We start from the raw sequence: 17,682 nt of genomic DNA on the forward strand, positions 1-17,682 counted from the left end.
AGTCTGAGTGAGTTTTATGTCTTCTGGTTCAGTATGCAATTATAGGGCAGTGATATAATGGTCTGCCAGTTTACACATTATGATGGCTGTTGCTGTATAGCCTGTTTGGAAAGGTACGTGTATTTATGTGGTCAATACAGGATGAGGTGATCGCATTTTCGACAATCTCTTCTCGTGTATACGACTGTATGGATTTAATTTCCATTCTGTTATAATTGTGCGGTGTTTTTATTAATGTCCATAATGCTTGCATTTATATAACCTATTATGATCAGGTATTCTGAGGGGCCTTCTTCCGTGGTAGAAAGCCATATGTTTAATTCATCAAGAAATTTTGTGATACTTAAATTAAGTGGTCTGCATATTGCATTTAATATCAAGGAGTCTTCTTGTTTGATATTTTTAACTTCCATGGATATATTTTCTGCATATTCTAATTTATAGTTTATTTCTATTACTTCTAATTTATTTTTATTAAATATTATTATAGCACTGCTCGTTTAGTTTGTCTGCCGTATTCGTGTTGTTCAGAGTTTGATATTTGGTAAATACTGCTTGTTGGTTTGTTGTGGAAACTTCTATTAATACTAAAATATCTGCTGTATATAACTTCCTTTCTTCTGATAAGCTTGCAGGGTCAGCCAGTAATTTTGAATGCTTCTGATGTTGATATGGAGAATATATAGTCCTTTTTTGTGGACCTCACTTGTTTCCATTCTATTATCGAGTTCAGAATGTGGCAGCTGTCATGTTCCGGAGTGATTACATCTCCTTGGTAGTCTGCGTTTATGTAGGTTTGTGTGCTGTTCCCTTCTTTACGATTGGTATTAATGTGGCAGCCTGATGAGATCTTCTACGGATTTTATTTGGATTGGCTTTGCATCTTCTGTCTTTTTGAAGAATATTTTGCTGTCTTTAATTTACATCGAGTGGTTTTTTTTTCTGTTTTTACTTTCCTTGTATGGAAGGTATTGAGGTATTGCCATGAGTTAAATTCAGATACTTGGCTACTTTACACCGCTTGCCCGATAACTTTTATGAGGTTATTTTTTCTCGTGTTGTTAGAGAGTCGTACTAAAACGGAGAAGGTAAGGGAAAACCTTCTGTTTTCCTTTTTTAAGACAATTGGTGAACCGACTGGATATCTTTTGGTTCTATGGGAGAACCAATTTTCTGGCTTAGTTTAATTACCATGTCTTTTAAATGTTTAAAAGACACGGTAATTCAGTTAAGCCAGATGTTGTTTTAGAAAAATTTGTTCGTCCCATTGTCTCTAATTAAGTTATGGTGTCTTTATGTTAGCACTTTAACGCTGCTTTTAATTTCTCTAACTGTCTGCAATACGTTTTCTACAGAAATGTCATTAAATTTAATAAATTCATATTGATTAAATTTTTCAGAAATCTGTGAGGTAAAAAAATATCAGCTAACTCTTTTTATTCCCGTATAGGGAGTAGGAGAAGCCGTTTTAGCCCTATCTAACTTTTGGAGATTTAGTGGGCAGTTCAATTTCCACTGGTAGTCAATCAGTGATAGCTGGCCCAAGGATATCATTAATTTAAGCGACCGCATTAAAGAGATGGCACAACAAGTGCCGCCATCTCGTGTTCCCTAACCTAACCCAATATTTTTAATTTCTGAAATAATGTAGGTTCTACGGTCGATTTTCTTGAGTTTACGGGACAAGAAACCAGAGTTTCCCGAAGAAAACACCCACTTGCCTATGCCACAGATCAAATAACTCGGAACCGGTTGAAAAAAAGCTTAGAAAACGTTCCTATAGTCGGTGTTGACTTGTCTATCTTCGGGAGGTTTAGCGCTAAGGAGTACGAACACCAATTCCACTGATCTACACAGGCTCTTTTGAGGAATGTTTTTCAAATAGTTCTCCAACAAATATGATTAAGCAGTCTTTTAAATTTTGTAATCTATTGTCTATCAATAAATTCAAAATTGGCTCACCTGAGTTTCCGTTATTGTACTCATTGTTCTTCATTTACTCTGCTGTTGATTGTCGTGTTGGCAGTTTGGCACCTTTTGTTTTTTGCTGCTTTAGCTATTAACATCTGCTCTTTTTTTTTTTTTTGCATCGGCTGTTTCCCGCCTGCTATTGAAGACGTGGACTCCATATGTTAGGACCTTCCTGTCCTAACATATGGAGGGGAAACATGGACTTTAACAGAAGCCCTAAACAAAAAGCTGAGAACAACACAACATCGCATGGAAAGAAGAATGTTAAAAATAACATTAAGAGATAGGAAGACAAATTTCTGGATAAGATCTCAAACAGATGTCATGGATATTGTAAAATACATTAAACAGGCTAAGTGGAGATGGGCTGGCCATATTGCCAAATGCAGTGATGGGAGACGGACTAGAAAAACAACAGAGTGGAGACAAATGCATGGAGCAAGACAAAGAAGAAGACCGAGAAGAAAGTGAAGAGATGAACTGGAACAATTTGTAGGAGTGAGATGGATGGGAGAAGCAGAAAACCGAGTGATCTGGAAAATCATGGGGAAGACTTTCGTCCAACAGTGGACAGAATCAGAAGGTTGAAGAAGAAGTTGAAGACGTGGGCACTTCCACTCGTCACGCTTTGCATTCTGTTTATGCTGACATGTAGTCTTGGAAACATCTAACAGAGAAAATGCATATTTCTTTGACAGTTCCTGCATGTTATGTGTTTCCCCCCCCCTCCCTTAAGTCTTTCTGGCGTTTTTAGCACTTCAATTTTCTCGTTTTGGCGATCCTAGTGTGACTGCTAATACTGTGATTTCCTTTTTTCCTTTGTTCTCCTGTCGCATGGTTGCCATCGTATGCTTCAACTAACTTGTTACTTAACAGATACAATTTTCACATCAACATATTCAGTTTGACGAACGAAATTATTTGATACATTATATTTATTAATCCACAAGTAAAAACTGTACTTTAATATTAAAAATCTGAGAGCATCGAAATAACATGCTTGTTACCACTTGCTGCTAAAACGCCCACTTCTGATAATAATAATAATAATAATAATAATAATAATAATAATAATAATAATAATAATAATAATAATAATAATAATAATAATAATAATATATTTTTTAAAATAATAATAACTTTATTATTATTCACATATAATATTTACAATACGTACTTGCACACTAATCTGCATACAGATATTTACATGTACTGCTAACATATTTTTTTTAATAATAAATTTTTTTTTTGTATACAAGTACATTCTGTATATATCCATATATACGAGTATTTACAAAAAAAAAAAAAAAAATCAACTAGCATAACGCATAACGTTAGTTACTGGCTGGATGGGTGAAGCAAAAATGCTTTTCTTTTTCCCCTTTATCTCTGTAAGTGATACTGTGAATGAGGTATTATTGAGCTACCTGCTCGCCCTCTTGGGGCCTGAAGTTAGTGATGTTCGGTGTGTAGTAGAATAGATTTTGGTCTTCTGTATTTGCAGTGTATTGCTTCACTGTAGTTGTTGGCTTGTTTGATCAGTGGATTTGAGTGCAGGGTTGCCTTGGAAAAGAATTTCTCAGCTAAGTCGTGGAGATGCGAGCGGATGTAAGGGATGTTTACTTCTCGGTGGATCTGGGAGTTTCTTATGTACCATGGGGCATCTAGGATCATTCTTAGGCACTTGTTCTGGATTCTTTGTAGTTTTTGTATGTTGGTTTCTGAGGTATGACTCCATGCTGGAGAGGCGTAGGTGATAACTGGGCGAATTACAGTTTTGTACAGCGTTAGCTTGTTTCTTACATCTAGTTTGCTTTTGCGGTTGATCAGAGGGTAGAGTTGTGCAATTACTCTGGATGTCTTCACTCCTGTTAGTTTGATGTGATTACTAAATAGCAGTTTGCTATCCAGTTTCACACCAAGATACGTTGCTTCTGTTACCCATGGGATCTTGAGTCCGTGGAGCTGGATGTCATCCTTGCTGGTAACTTTTCTTCTGGAGAACAGCACAGCAGAACTTTTCAGGGGGTTTACCTGGATCCTCCAATCTGTTAGCCAAGTTTCTAGTGTGTTTATGCTGCCTTTCAGCATTCTAATTGCTAGCTGAGGGCTGCGAGATCTTGAAAGTATCGCGGTGTCATCCGCATATAATGCTGTAATGATATTTCTCGGGTTTGGGGGGATATCAGCTGTATAGATCGAGTACAGTAGAGGTGCTAAGAGGGAACCCTGTGGCACGCCTGCACGGATCTTGCGTTTGGATGACACTGTTCCATTTAGTTGGATTTGCATGTGTCTTTTACTTAGGTATGCTTTAATTAGTTTGACTAGTTTTATTGGGAAGTTAATTTGTATAAGTTTGTAGAGAAGTCCCTGATGCCATACCTTATCAAAGGCCTTCGCTATGTCGATGAAGACTGCAGCCGTCTGGCGATTCCAGTTAAAGCCTCCTGCTATGTATTCTACCAGACGGTGTATTTTTTGTGCTGTGGAGTGTTCTCTGCGGAATCCGAATTGTTCGTTTGGGATGATTCCGAGCTTGTCAGTGATTGCTTGTAGCCTTGTGAGTATAACCTTTTCAGTGACTTTTCCAAGACTTGATAAGAGGCTAATGGGTCTGTAGCTTTCTGGAAGTTGAGGATTCTTACCTACCTTTTTTATAGGTATGATATCTGCTGTTTTCCAGGTTGTCGGGAAGTGCTGAAATCTGATGATCGCGTTTGTTATATTAACAATATGTATTATTGCTTTTCTTGGAAGCAACTTTAGTGTTCTGTTGGTGATGCCATCAGGGCCTGGAGCCTTTTTGTTGCTCAGTTTTGCTATGATTTTGGTTATTTCCCCTGGGGTAGTGGGGGAGATGGGTTCTGAGGTATCAGTGAGATTTAATGCTTTCCTGACATGGCGATGAACTTTATAGATGAGATTAATGTTAAGACTTTTGTACGATGGGCTGCACTTCTCCTCCAGGTTGTCTATGAGGGCTTCTGCCTTTTCTTTGTCTGTGTGTACTATTCCTTGTTTGGTTTGTATAGGAGGTAAGGGCTGCCTTTTGGTGCGTAGGATTTTTAAGAGTTTCCATATGGAGTGATCTTCTGGGTTGAGTGTGGTTAATTTGGTTTCCCATTCTTGATTTCGGTGGTTTTGTAGAGCTTCTCTGACTTTTCTGTTGAGTTTGTTTAGTGTTGTTTTGTCCTGTGGTGCTCTAGTGTTGTGATATCTCTTTCTTGCTTTGTTCTTGGTTCTAATCTGGTCCATGATTTCTTCTGGGATCCTGTGGTGGTGTGGTAGAGAGTGGTTTGCTTTACTGAGGCTATTGCTTTCTGCATTTGGCTTGTTAGATTGATTATGGCTATATCTATCTCTTCTTTTTTCTGTATGATGGGTGGTGGACCAATATATTCTGGTAGAGTTTTTGCGAGTTTGTTCCAAGCTATAAAGGAGTGCTGGGGTGAGAACTGTTCTTGATTGCCTAGCCTGAGCTGAATGGGGTTGTGGTCTGATGAAAGTTCTTCTATTGTTTCTAGTTGGTATTGGTATGGGATGTTTTTAAGTATTACGATGTCCAAAACATCTGATCTTCCTGTTGGGCTGTGGTGAGTGGGCTCAGTAGGTCCAACCACAATGGCACAGTTGTGCATTGCATAGTTGTATAAAATGTGTCCTTTGGTGTTAATGGATGAGCTAAACCAGGCTGTATGCTTGGAGTTGAGATTTCCTGCTAAGATTATGGAGTCTTTGGATCCGAGGATAGAGTCTGAGTCAGATATCAGTAGTGGGATTCCAGGTGGGTTGTACGCTGCATAAATCTTCAGACTGCCTGCGTTGCTGGTGTGTACCTCCACTCCGGTCACCTCTAGGTTCATAGTTGGGAGGTCAGTTACTGTGTTATGGTTTAAGTAGCTTTTTATGTAGACAGCAGTGCCTCCTCCTCTTGCACCAAGTCGATCTTTTCTGTACATGATAAAGCCTCGGAGTCTTGGGTTATTTGCTGGTCTGAGGTGTGTTTCGTTGACTAGAATGATGTCAGGTTTGTATCTGGATGCAAATTCTTGGAGTTCCAGGATTTTATTTGTTATTCCATTTGCATTCCAAGCTACAATCTTTAGTGAGTTTGGTTTGTGTTTTCTATTCATGACAGAGGGCTGTTAGGATGGTTTGTGTTCCTTGTAGGAATCTCTTTCTGGAGGAAGGTGAGGGGCTTGTCATGCTAAATTCTTGCAGCATGGTGGCAAGCGAGGCAGTTAAGATTTTTTCTAAGTTGGAGCCTCGCTGTTCGTAGGATGTGGGGTTCTTAGGTCGTGCAGCCTCAGCATACGTTTTTTTCATGTTGGTTGGCTGTGTTGTTGGTGTGAACTGAGACGAGGGGTGAGTTGCCTGCTTGGTAGTGGAGTTGTTACCGGGAGGGGGTCTGAGGCTAGTTTTTGTTATCCCATGATTTCTTGGGTGGGACATGCATCCATTGTAATTGGCAGGGTGTGGTCCTCCACAGTTAGCACAGCATGCCGGTGTTGTTTTTGGCTTGGTGCAGGTGCTAGTCGGATGTTCTTTGCCGCATTTTAGGCATCTGTAGGGTGCTTTGCAGAGCCTTTGGGCATGCCCAAACGTTTGGCATCTGTGGCATTGTCCTGCCGATGCCTTCTTTCTTAGTGGCTCAGTTGTGATTTTGAGCACACATATATTTTTTGATTCGTATATTCTTTTTTGCGTGTTTGATATCTCTACCAGAACTAGTGGCATAGGTTTTTTATCCGATCTTAGCATTCTGCTCACTTTAACTGGGGTCAGGCCTTGGTTGATGAGATCGGCATTGACCTCGTCGGTCGTGATTCCCTCGGCAACCCCCCTGAGCACCACTTTAAGGTTCTTTTCACTGGCCAGTGCAAATGTGTGAAAAGGCAGCATGGAGTTGTCCAGCATTTTTGTAATCATGCGGTAGTCTGCGACTGATTCAGGTTGTATCTTTACCCCTTCGTCTGTGTTTCTGGCCCAGGAGTAGTTGATGTTCTGTTCTCTGAGCGATTTCGAGACTGAGGTCCACTTATGTTTGTCTCGGAGGATTACCGGGGGTACCTTTTCTTTATTTCCCGATACTGCTTGTGTGGGCGCATTTTCTTCCGTGGGATCGTCCGCGATCCTTCGCCTTTTGTTTGTGTGTTCATCTGCTGTTGGTTCTGTCTGTCTGTTGTCCTCGGCGTGTGGGGAGGGTAATGTTTTGTTCTGTGATATCGTCCTCTTCCTCTTCGGGTTCCTCTGCCTGTGTATATAGTTTAAGGTAGCCTGGCCATTCCGTTTCGAACTTTTGAAGGAGTACCTTAAATAGTTCTAAGGCTTAGTCTCTGTTTATGTGTTGAAGAAAATCTTTAACGTTGTCCATTTCTAGTGTGTGTGTGTAGGGGTTCAAAAACGATGGTAAATTCGCATGGAACTTTCGTAAAAATCTTAAAGCTTACCTTTACCTGGGTGGGTGCTGGTAAGGACATAGGTATTGCAGTCTTCAGAGTCTCTTCGCTATCTCGCTGGTAACAGTTCTTTTGGTAAAGAGAAGCAGAATAATCCAAATTCAAAAGATCAGTTCGTAGTTCCCGTTCAGTTGAAGGCATCACATTCAATCAATTCATTAAAAACAAAACTTAATCACTGCTGTAATAATACAAGGAGCCTCGGATCAATCAATCACTGACGAAAGATCTTCTAATCAACCATCAATCCTCAATCAAAATCAACTAGCCCTATTTTTTCCCGTATATATAGGGAGTGGGCGAGGCCCTATGTTTTTAGCCCTATGTAACATATGGAGACTGAGTGGGCAGTTCAATCTCTGCTGGTACCCAATCAGAGATAACTGGCCCAAGGCTATCACTAATTAAGCAGCAGCCAGTGAAGAGTGACGGCTCAACAAGTGCCGCCATCTCGTGGTCCCTAACTCTAACATTCGTATTTAATGTCTAAAATAATGTGGGTTCTACAGTCGATTTTCTTGAATTTACGGGACGAAAAACCCAAGTTTCCGGGAGAAAAAACCCACTTTCTTATGCCAGAGATCGACTAACTCGGGAACTCGTCGAAAAAGGCTTAGAAAAAATTTTTCTAGTCGCAGACTAGCCTCGAAATGAAGTCTTCCTTCGTGCAGCCAAACTACCATGGTGTGCAAACGACACATCCACTGAGTTTATTTGTATCAACAACAGCAGCTGTGTACATTTAAAAATAAATATATATGCAGCTATTTACAATTAGTACATAGGCTGCTAATTCTATTAGGCATTTTCATTTACTCTTTACAATATACTTATGACACCTGTTTTACAATCACTGTTTAAATAAGATACAACATGTCACATGCTCAATTTCTATTTTCCTTATTGTTCTATTGAATTGTTTGAGCTGTTATTTTTGTTGGTATATGTTATACAGTGATTTCAATCTATTTATAACTTCCATTATCAGATCAGTCTATTCACGTTTATATATATATATATACATATACATCCCCATACACACATATACATACATATATATGTTAGCATTGACATTTTCCATATGTACAATTGTTTATACATATATCTTCATTCTATATCTTTGTTTCACATATTTTGGATGATTATTTTATTAACAGTGAACTAAACTGCAATGGCTCCTTTTAAAATAATGAAATATGACACGAATTTTAAGTGCAAAGTGATTAAATTTGCAAAAGAAAATACTAACTCTGTTGCTGCGCGTCAGTTCGGAGTAAACGTAAAACTAGTTCGCGATTGGCGAGCTAGTTTTTCGCGAAATAACACCAGATACAGTAATAAAATCTTTTAAAAAATGTGCTATAGCTAACAAATTAGATTGCTCTGAAGATGATATTGTTTACAATGATGACGAAATTGATGCTAAATCTGATGGAGAAAAAGAATACAATTTATATGACGATATACCGGAAGATGTTGAAAGTTTATTTTTCACTTGGTTAGAGTATAATAAATTTAGTTAAATCCTTTATCCAAGTGTGAGCAAACAAAGTTTGCACCTGAAAGTATCTTCAGGACTGGGGTAAGGTGGTACAACACCAGGGCACTCCTTACAAAAGTGGAGCAAGCTACCAACACTCCTATCTCAGCATTTCCTATAATGCAAATCACATCTCCTTGCGAATATGTATAATGTTATGCATTAAGGGAAGGGCCACTACCCAGACTAGTTTCGACCTTTATTGAGGTCTCTTCAGTGGGAGCCAGGCCCAAGTGGAGATACCAGGCAGAAGCATTAGGAGGTCATCTCTACCTATAGGAGTTGCCAAAAGGTGTGCCACCCTTTTTTAATTGTCTTCAGAAACAACAGACAGTTAAAAATATCTATTTCTGAATAAAAATGAATATTCTGTGTATTATAAGACGTTGTTGATCTACAACAAAATACTAGCATATGCGAGATTGATAAGACAGAAGAACCGCTGATACAGCTATCTTAAAGCAAATTCTCCTCTTTCATTTCAACAAAAAGGTAGCAGCAAAAATTCAAGAGGCACAAAAGACCTATTACTGATTGATAAAATGATTCCGGCCTATAACAGCCTTCATCAGGTGACATTATAAAAGAAAAGAAAAAACACTAAACATTGAAGGTTAAAAAACCATGAAGAACATAGAGATTCTCTATATATAATTAGCATGAAAACGTTGTAGTTGTATTTTGAACTGTTCTTTCGTTTGTTGCATTGTTGGGGGAGTGCGTGCTTGCAGCATCACATGAACGCCAGTACATGATTCCAGCTGAATGACTATCTGGAAGGTTGTAGCTCAAGTTATTATTTAGAAGTTCAGGGTTGAGAATGATTTCCCTAGATTCTACGATTTTTCTCTCCAATTCATCATGGCAAAGAAAGATGTTAGTAGATCTGTCCCAGCGGACTGTATGACTTGGGTTTTCACCATTAGGATCAGCCAAGAAAAGGATATGGCTTGATATGGCACTGGCTCACTGTCTCTTGTAAGCAATATTCCTCCATACGTAATTCAATAGATTTGTCGGTCTGGCCAAAATAAGGAATATCACAACAACACCATATTTTGTGCATACCAGGATATTTAAGATGATGATGAAAAGGTTTTGAGAGGCTTATTAAGGAGCGAATTTTTGGAAGTGGAGTGAACAAAGTTCTGATATTGTATTTTTTAGAACCTTGGCTAATTTTTGTGAAAGTGAACTTATGTAAGGAATAGATTTATTGCCTTTAAATGTGTTTATTTCTTCTATGTGATGACTAGGAGGATTAAGAAGAAAATTTTCAATAATTCTTTCAGAATATCCATTAAGTACGAAAGTAGTTTTGAGATAGTTGATTTCTTTTTGAAGTTCATTTGGGTCATCAAGAAGAGAGCGAGCTCTATGTCCCGAGGTAGAAATTATTCCAAGTTTTTGGGGAGTGGAATTGATGGGACTGACTATGAAGATATCTGTTGGTATGTGTAGGCTTTCCATACATCGAAATTTTAAGTTTACCAGAAGAGCGGGTCAGTTTTACATCTAGAAAAGGCAGGGAACTATCAGTTTCAAGCTCTGCTCTGACTTTATACTTGGATGTCGACTATTGAGATGTTCCAGGAAATCCATTAGGGTATCATGTCCATGGCTCCAAATGAGGGATATGTCACCCACATAACGTTTTCAAACTTTAGGTGTTAAAGCAAAGGAAGAGATAGCCTTGGCTTCAAAATCCTCCAAGTAAATATCTGCAAGAATAGGGGATAAAGGATTACCCATCCCCAGACCATGATTTTGATTGTATATGGTATCTTCGAATCTAAAGTAACCGGACTTGATGCAATCGGTAAGTAAGGCCAACATTATTTTGCATAACTTGTCTTTGAGTAATGTTATGACTTCGTCTGTTGGGAAATTAGTGAACAAGGAAATTATGTCGAAGCTAGACATGAGTTCATCTTCGTAAACAAAGTCCGCTGTGATATTGATAAAGGATGAAGACTTGCCTGAAAAACATTTGAGGCATTTTGCAAGATGTTTGGAAAGTTTGTACGTCGGAGAATCAATACCTTCCACAATGGGACGTAGTGGGATGTTTTCCTTATGGATTTTTGGAACTCCATATATTCGCAGCATAATAGGATCGAGAGAGCGTAGAGACAGACGAAGGTTTCGAGACAGTTCAGTGGTAGTTTTTAATAAGTTGTTGGTACGATTTTGAAGTTCACGAGTTGGATCTCCCTCAAGTATTGAGTAGGTGTCACTTTGTAGTAATTCAAGCATCTTATTTTGGTAATCTTCAGAGTTGAGGATAGCTGTTGTGTTGCCTTTGTCTGCTGGAAGAATAATTATATCTCTGTTTGTAAATAATAATATTTGGTTAACCGATCAAGTGTTGATCAATTTTATTAATTAACTGAACCAACCAACTAGTTGGTTCAGTTAATTAATAAAATTGATCAACACTTGATCGGTTAACCAAATATTATTATTTACTAATTTATGATCAAGAAAAAAACCTTCATGATGAATATATCTCTGTTATTTTTTAAACTCTTAATTGCTTTGCGTTCTGTCGAAGTAATGTTATCTGCGGGTGGTTTTGCATTATTGATAATAAAGATGGATTCAATACGCAGAAGTTTTGCATCTTGTGAAAGGAGGAATGAAGTAACTTTTTCTATTTTGGTAAGGAGTGATTCCTTTGGGATAAATTTTGGAGAAGGAATAAAATTTAGACCTCTTCTGATTTATCATCAGCTCTACTAAGGATGCTTTTTTCTCAGTCTGAAAGTATGTGAGAAGATTTGTTAATTACGACTTTGTCAAAGTTGATGTGGGGTTTTGAGAAGTCCCTATTATTTTGTACTCTTTTTGATGTTTCAAATTTTCTGATAATTATTTTGTTATGATATTGTATTTGGGCTGCTTGAGATTCACATTTCATATTAAAATATGCCAACTCTCATTATCTAAAGATTCTTCTAGTATTTGCGCTAAAGTTCTTTTTTTGGTGAACAGAAAAGAGAGAGTACATTTTGTATTGGAGATTCTTTCAGCCAGTAGGTTTAATTTAGCTTTATGATAGCCTCTCCTCGCACGTTCTGTTGTTATATTCTCTTTAAAGGAAATAAATTTATGAAAGACAGTGTGGAATTTGCAACGTTTTAGAAAGACTAACCTGTTGATTCTTAGTCCTATCCTCTTTAGTGTTTTCTTGAAGTTTCTTTTTGTATTAGAAATAGAAGCCTCGTCATTAAGGCTATAGATGTATGACAATTCATTGCCTCGGTTGAAATACATATTGTAAAATAGAGTTGACTGAGTTGAACCAAAAGTTAGGTGAAAAAAGGGGGTTTAATAGTAAAACACGACTAATTTGGCCTTATAACAGCCTTCATCAGGTGAAATTATAAAAGAAAAGAAAAAACACTAAACACTGAAGGTTAAAAAAACTATGAATAACATAGAGTCTCTATACATAATTATCATAAGTCTCTATACATGAAAACGTTGTAGTTGTATTTAAAGCTGTTCTTTCATTTATTGCATTGTTGGGAGAGTGCGTGCTTGCAGCATCACGTGAACGCCAGTACAGGTTAGTCTTTCTAAAACGTTGCAAATTCCACACTGTCTTTCCTTAATTTATTCCATTTAAAGAGAATATAACAACAGAACGTGGGAAGAGAGTCTATCATAAAGCTAAATTAGACTTACTGGCTGAAAGAATCTTCGATACAAAACATACTATCTCTTTTCTGTTCACCAAAAAAAGAACTTTAGCTCAGATACTAGAAGAATCTTTAGATAATGAGAGTTGGCATATCTTTAATATGAAATGTGAATCTCAAGCAGCCCAAATACAATATGATAACAAAGTAAATATTATCAGAAAATTTGAAACATTAAAAAGAATACAAAATAATAGGGACTTCTCAAAACCCCACATCAACTTTGACTAAGTCGTAATTAACAAATCTTCTCACATACTTTCAGACGAAGAAAAAAACATCCTTAGTAGAGCTGATGATAAATTAGTAGAGATCTAAATTTTATTCCTTCTCCAAAATTTATCCCAAAAGAATCACTCCTTACCAAAATAGAAAAGCTACTTCATTCCTCCCTTCACAAGATGCAAAACTTCTGCGTATTGAATCCATCTTTATTATGAATAATGCAAAACCACCCGCAGATAACATTACTTCGACAGAACGCAAAGCAATTAAGAGTTTAAAAAATAACAGAGATATAATTATTCTTCCAGCAGACAAAGGCAACGCAACAGCTATCCTCAACTCTGAAGATTACCAAAATAAGATGCTTGAATTACTACAAAGTGACACCTACTCAATACTTGAGGGAGATCCAACTCGTGAACTTCAAAATCGTACCAACAACTTATTAAAAACTACCACTGAACTGTCTCGAAACCTTCGTCTGTCTCTACGCTCTCTCCATCCTCTTATTCCGCGCATATATGGAGTTCCACTTTGGACTCCTTGGAGGTGTCAAGGGGCAGCAGAAATAGCAGAAGTAGTATTACTACTACCACCACCACTAATAATAATAATAATAATAATAACTAATATATTTAAGAACTGTTTATGATATCAGGTGATCATCGGAATATGCTTCTTGTAAAATAGGAATTTTTGCAATCTTTAAGGGCGACACCATGCGGATGAATGTTTTCCCCTGGATGCTGTTGAAAACGTTATATTTCTAATATATATCTCTATCAGAATTATAATTACAAAACAAAAATGTTTATGTTTAGTAATACAGGACGAACGTTATTACATCGGTTAAGAATAAACAGGATAATAGGGGACCTAAATTTGAGTAATCGAAGAGGCTTTGCTGATGCCCAGATGCCTCTTACCTTTGCTTCACCATATCAGGTATGCATATTTAAATATTAAATTCTAGTTAGAATAGAAATTCTTCTGCCTGATGACCGGAATAACACTAATTCCATTAATAAGAATTGTGGTATGCTGTTGAATATTTAGAGGTTACTCTCTTCAATTCGCACAGTTCCAAGATATCGTTAAAAAATTTCATTCATAAAATATATCAATTACTATTTAACATTTCAGATCAATCATGAATTACGTTATCAAAATAGAAACCATTTAACAAACAACACAAAAGAGTGGCGGAAAAATCATTCATGTTTTTAAATAAATTCGGAATAATGAAATATTTGTGTACTGAAAATAATTGCTCATTTTTGCTTAAGATAGTGCCAGCAAACTACTGATTTTTTTTTCAGCCTAATTAAGCATACCACACCAAATGTATATTTTATGAAAATAGTTAAAGGATATTTGAAGCACCGTTCATTTGTATACATCCATTGAGCATATATCGGATAGTTGTGGATTTATTTATTTATTTATTTTTAAGACCTATGGAATATCAATTCAAACTGCATTTATAGCTGTAATCTAGGAACTATGATATAGAGATGAAGCCAACTTCAGGCCTCCAGTAAATAGAGCAATTGGTATCACACAGGGTGATAAAAATACGAAAGACATTAATAAATATCTCCGTTATAATCGGATTTCAATTCATAGCCTATAGATCAGGTAGAAAGTGTAAAAATACCAAGTACTTACCCTGAAAGGTGATTGAAATGGATAAATAGTGAAATTAAGTGAGTGAATAAAAATTTACATCAAGGTATTAAACTTTCTCCTACAGTGAACTTAAACACTCTCCTCTTTGCCGACAACCAAATAATAATTACAAATTCTGAAGATAACTTACAGAATGCTATTTTAGATCTAAATGAGATAGCCAAAGATTACGATATGATAATATCAACAGAAAAATCAAAAACTATGGCCTTTAAATGACAAGATCCAGCAAGAACCAAAATAGTAATAGATAACAAGATCTTAGAACAGGTGAATTCATTTAACTACCTAGGATGTAAGATCACATATGAAAATGAAAAAGATATAAACATAAAAATTGCAAAATATTTAAAAATAAAAGGTGTAATTAACTCTATATTTAAACCAAACTTAGTTCAAAAACAAACCAGACTAAAAGTATACAATACATTAGCCCAACCAGTTTTAATGTATGGAAACAAAATCTGGACAATAAAAAAAAAGAAGACAAACAAAGATTAATAACAGCAGAAATGAAGTTTATGAGAAAAACTGCAAAGTATACCCTATTTGATCACAAAAGAAACAAAGAAATTATGAAAGAATTAAACCAAGAACCAGTAATAGAAAAAATTAAAAAATATAAACATAAATGGATAGAACACATTCAAAGAATGAAAACAGAAAGATTACCAAAACAAGCCTTAAAGTACAAGCCATTAGGAAAATGAAATCCTGGACTTCTTAAATGATTCAACTATAACTTCTAAGGCCGGAACAGGCCACGCTAGGCCTAAATCCTTGATACGCATGATGATGATGAAGTGAGTGACGTGAGAAAAAAAAATTTATGGAATCGCATACTGATGATGGGTGATGAATAGTTACATGAAGCAAAGAATTCGTAAGTAAATGACAACTGTGGTAACGGGTGGGGAGGTATGTTATGAGAACTGGTCATGTATGAGGAAGATACTAGGATGTACAATCCATCCTTGAGATATTTTCTTTTAGAAACAAACAAACAAGATCCTGAGGAGTTTTTTTTATAAGTACGTCACCACTATAATAAATAACTCATAACACATTTATATATGTGGATTCTGAGCACTAATCTGAAAAAAAGAGAGAGAGCACAGTGGTTTGTTACAGTATTGTTTAACTTTTATGTTGATGAAATCGTGAGTACTTTGAAGATAATGCAGAGTTGGTAGGATTTAAGCTGGTATCATATTACTTAAATTTGATAACAATTGGATTAGCAGTATAGACTGATAAATGGAATGAACAGCTCCGTGTTGCTTAGCTCCAAGTACTGCACTTTACAGTTAGCATAGCATGCTTCATAAACTGTTGAGAAGAAATAGGATTCAGGAATAATATTGGATTGCTCTAATGATGAGGACAAATAAGTAGAAGAGTTATTATTTTATCCAGTTATGTGATTTTATGAGATGATTCTAGAATGAATGAGATCAAGTACAAAAATATTATTTTATTCAAATAGTCCCCTATTTCTGAATCTGTGAGTGAGAATCCCTTTCTCTGCATCATGGACTTCTTGAAAATTCTCATATATTTGATTTGAAAATTAAGAAACAATCATGAATTGGGACAGCTACAGCTCTGCTGAAATTTCATGATGCCTTTTGTGATATGTTATCTGATCAAAAATATCCAAATACTTGTTCATCTCGAGTCTCTCACTTTTAATTGATGTTATTATGCTTATTTTTTTTTAGTTTATTTTTTTAAATATTTTTACCTTTAATATGTTATTAAAGGCATTATCCACCTTTTGTTGCTGCAACAGCCTTCATTCTTTTGGGAAGGCTTTCCATTAGATTTTTGGATGTTGAAGAACTTGACTGTGCACAGACTTAATCTCAATCCTATCAAACACCTGCAGGATGAATTAGAACGGTGATTGTGAGCCAGGACGAATCTTCCATTAGATTGAGATTAGGTCTGTGCACAGTCAAGTTCTTCAACATCCATTTCATCAAATCCTTCCTGCACAGACATTGCTTTGTGGACTTTGTGTTGCCTTCATCAAACCATTGCCATAGAAGTTGGAAGCAAGTACAGAAATGTTTGGAATGTTATCATAGACAGCATTGTTAACACGTTCATTGCCAAGCTGAAAATTGGAATTTCGTGTGGTGGCCAAATTTTTTTTACTTGATAGCGAGCGACGTCCACCCGATAACGTGTGACCGGCCAAACGGCGAGAACTTGCATCACGCGATATCGCGTGATTGACAATGAACGTGTTAAGATTCCTTCTCACTGGGACAACAGGCTCAAAGCAAACAATGAAAAAATAGCCCCAGACCATGATGCTTCCTTCGTCAAATTTCATGATTGGAACAACACATTTGGCTCGTTAGCATTCTCCTGACATCTGCCACACCTAGCCTCATCTGTTGGGTTGCCAGATGGTGAAGTATGATTCACTATCTGGCATTGCATTTTCAGGAGAATGCATTTTCACTACTCCCAGAGTCCAATAGCAGCAAGTTTTATGCTACTCCACCTGACACTCGTCATTGCCCTGTCTGATGTTAAACTTGTATGTGATCATGTGGTCATGGATGAATGGTTGTTCTACTGTGGTTTCTTGCAGAAGCATTTCAGAACTCGGTAGCGAGTTCTGAAACTCACTACTGAAAAAAGTGTGATTTTTTTTTTCTCGCTGTGTGTCTCAGCACTTAGCAGTCCTGTTGTGCGATTTTATGTGGCCTATTATGTCATGATTGTGCTGTTGTTCCTAGACTTTTCCATTTCACAGTACCATTACTTACAGTTGATAAGGACAGCTGCAGCAGGGCTGAAAATTCGCAAACCGAATTGTTGCAAAGGTAGCCTTCTATGATAGTGGTATGTTGAAAGTTACCAAGCACTTCATTACATCTCATTTTACTGTTAATGTTTGTCTATGAAGATTGCAAGACTATGTGTTTCCTTTTATACTTGTATGAGCCATGGTCATTTTGTTTTGCCATTAAAATTACTAAACCAAAATTGAAATAACTTCAGATTTGAATATAGGTTTTAAATATCAGAGTTCAATATATTCCATAGATATTTATAATTTTGAGGTATTACCTTT

The 17,682-nt window shown here is 36.7% G+C and overlaps 1 protein-coding gene across 1 annotated transcript in view; it reads left to right on the forward strand.

The window, feature by feature from the left end:
- The first annotated feature begins 13,619 nt into the window (after positions 1–13,619).
- ATPsyndelta (ATP synthase, delta subunit) overlaps positions 13,620–17,682 on the forward strand; it is a 70,991-nt gene continuing 66,928 nt past the window's right edge. The window contains exon 1 of the mRNA XM_090414660.1: positions 13,620–13,847. Coding sequence (XP_090270786.1) covers positions 13,710–13,847 — 138 coding nt within the window. The 5' untranslated portion in view covers positions 13,620–13,709. The remainder of the gene's footprint in view (positions 13,848–17,682) is intronic.

The sequence above is a fragment of the Typopeltis vanoorti genome, chromosome 25, assembly GCF_054136105.1.
Source record: "Typopeltis vanoorti isolate ZY-2024b chromosome 25, IOZ_Tvanoo_1.0, whole genome shotgun sequence".
Lineage (NCBI taxonomy): Eukaryota > Metazoa > Arthropoda > Arachnida > Uropygi > Thelyphonidae > Typopeltis > Typopeltis vanoorti.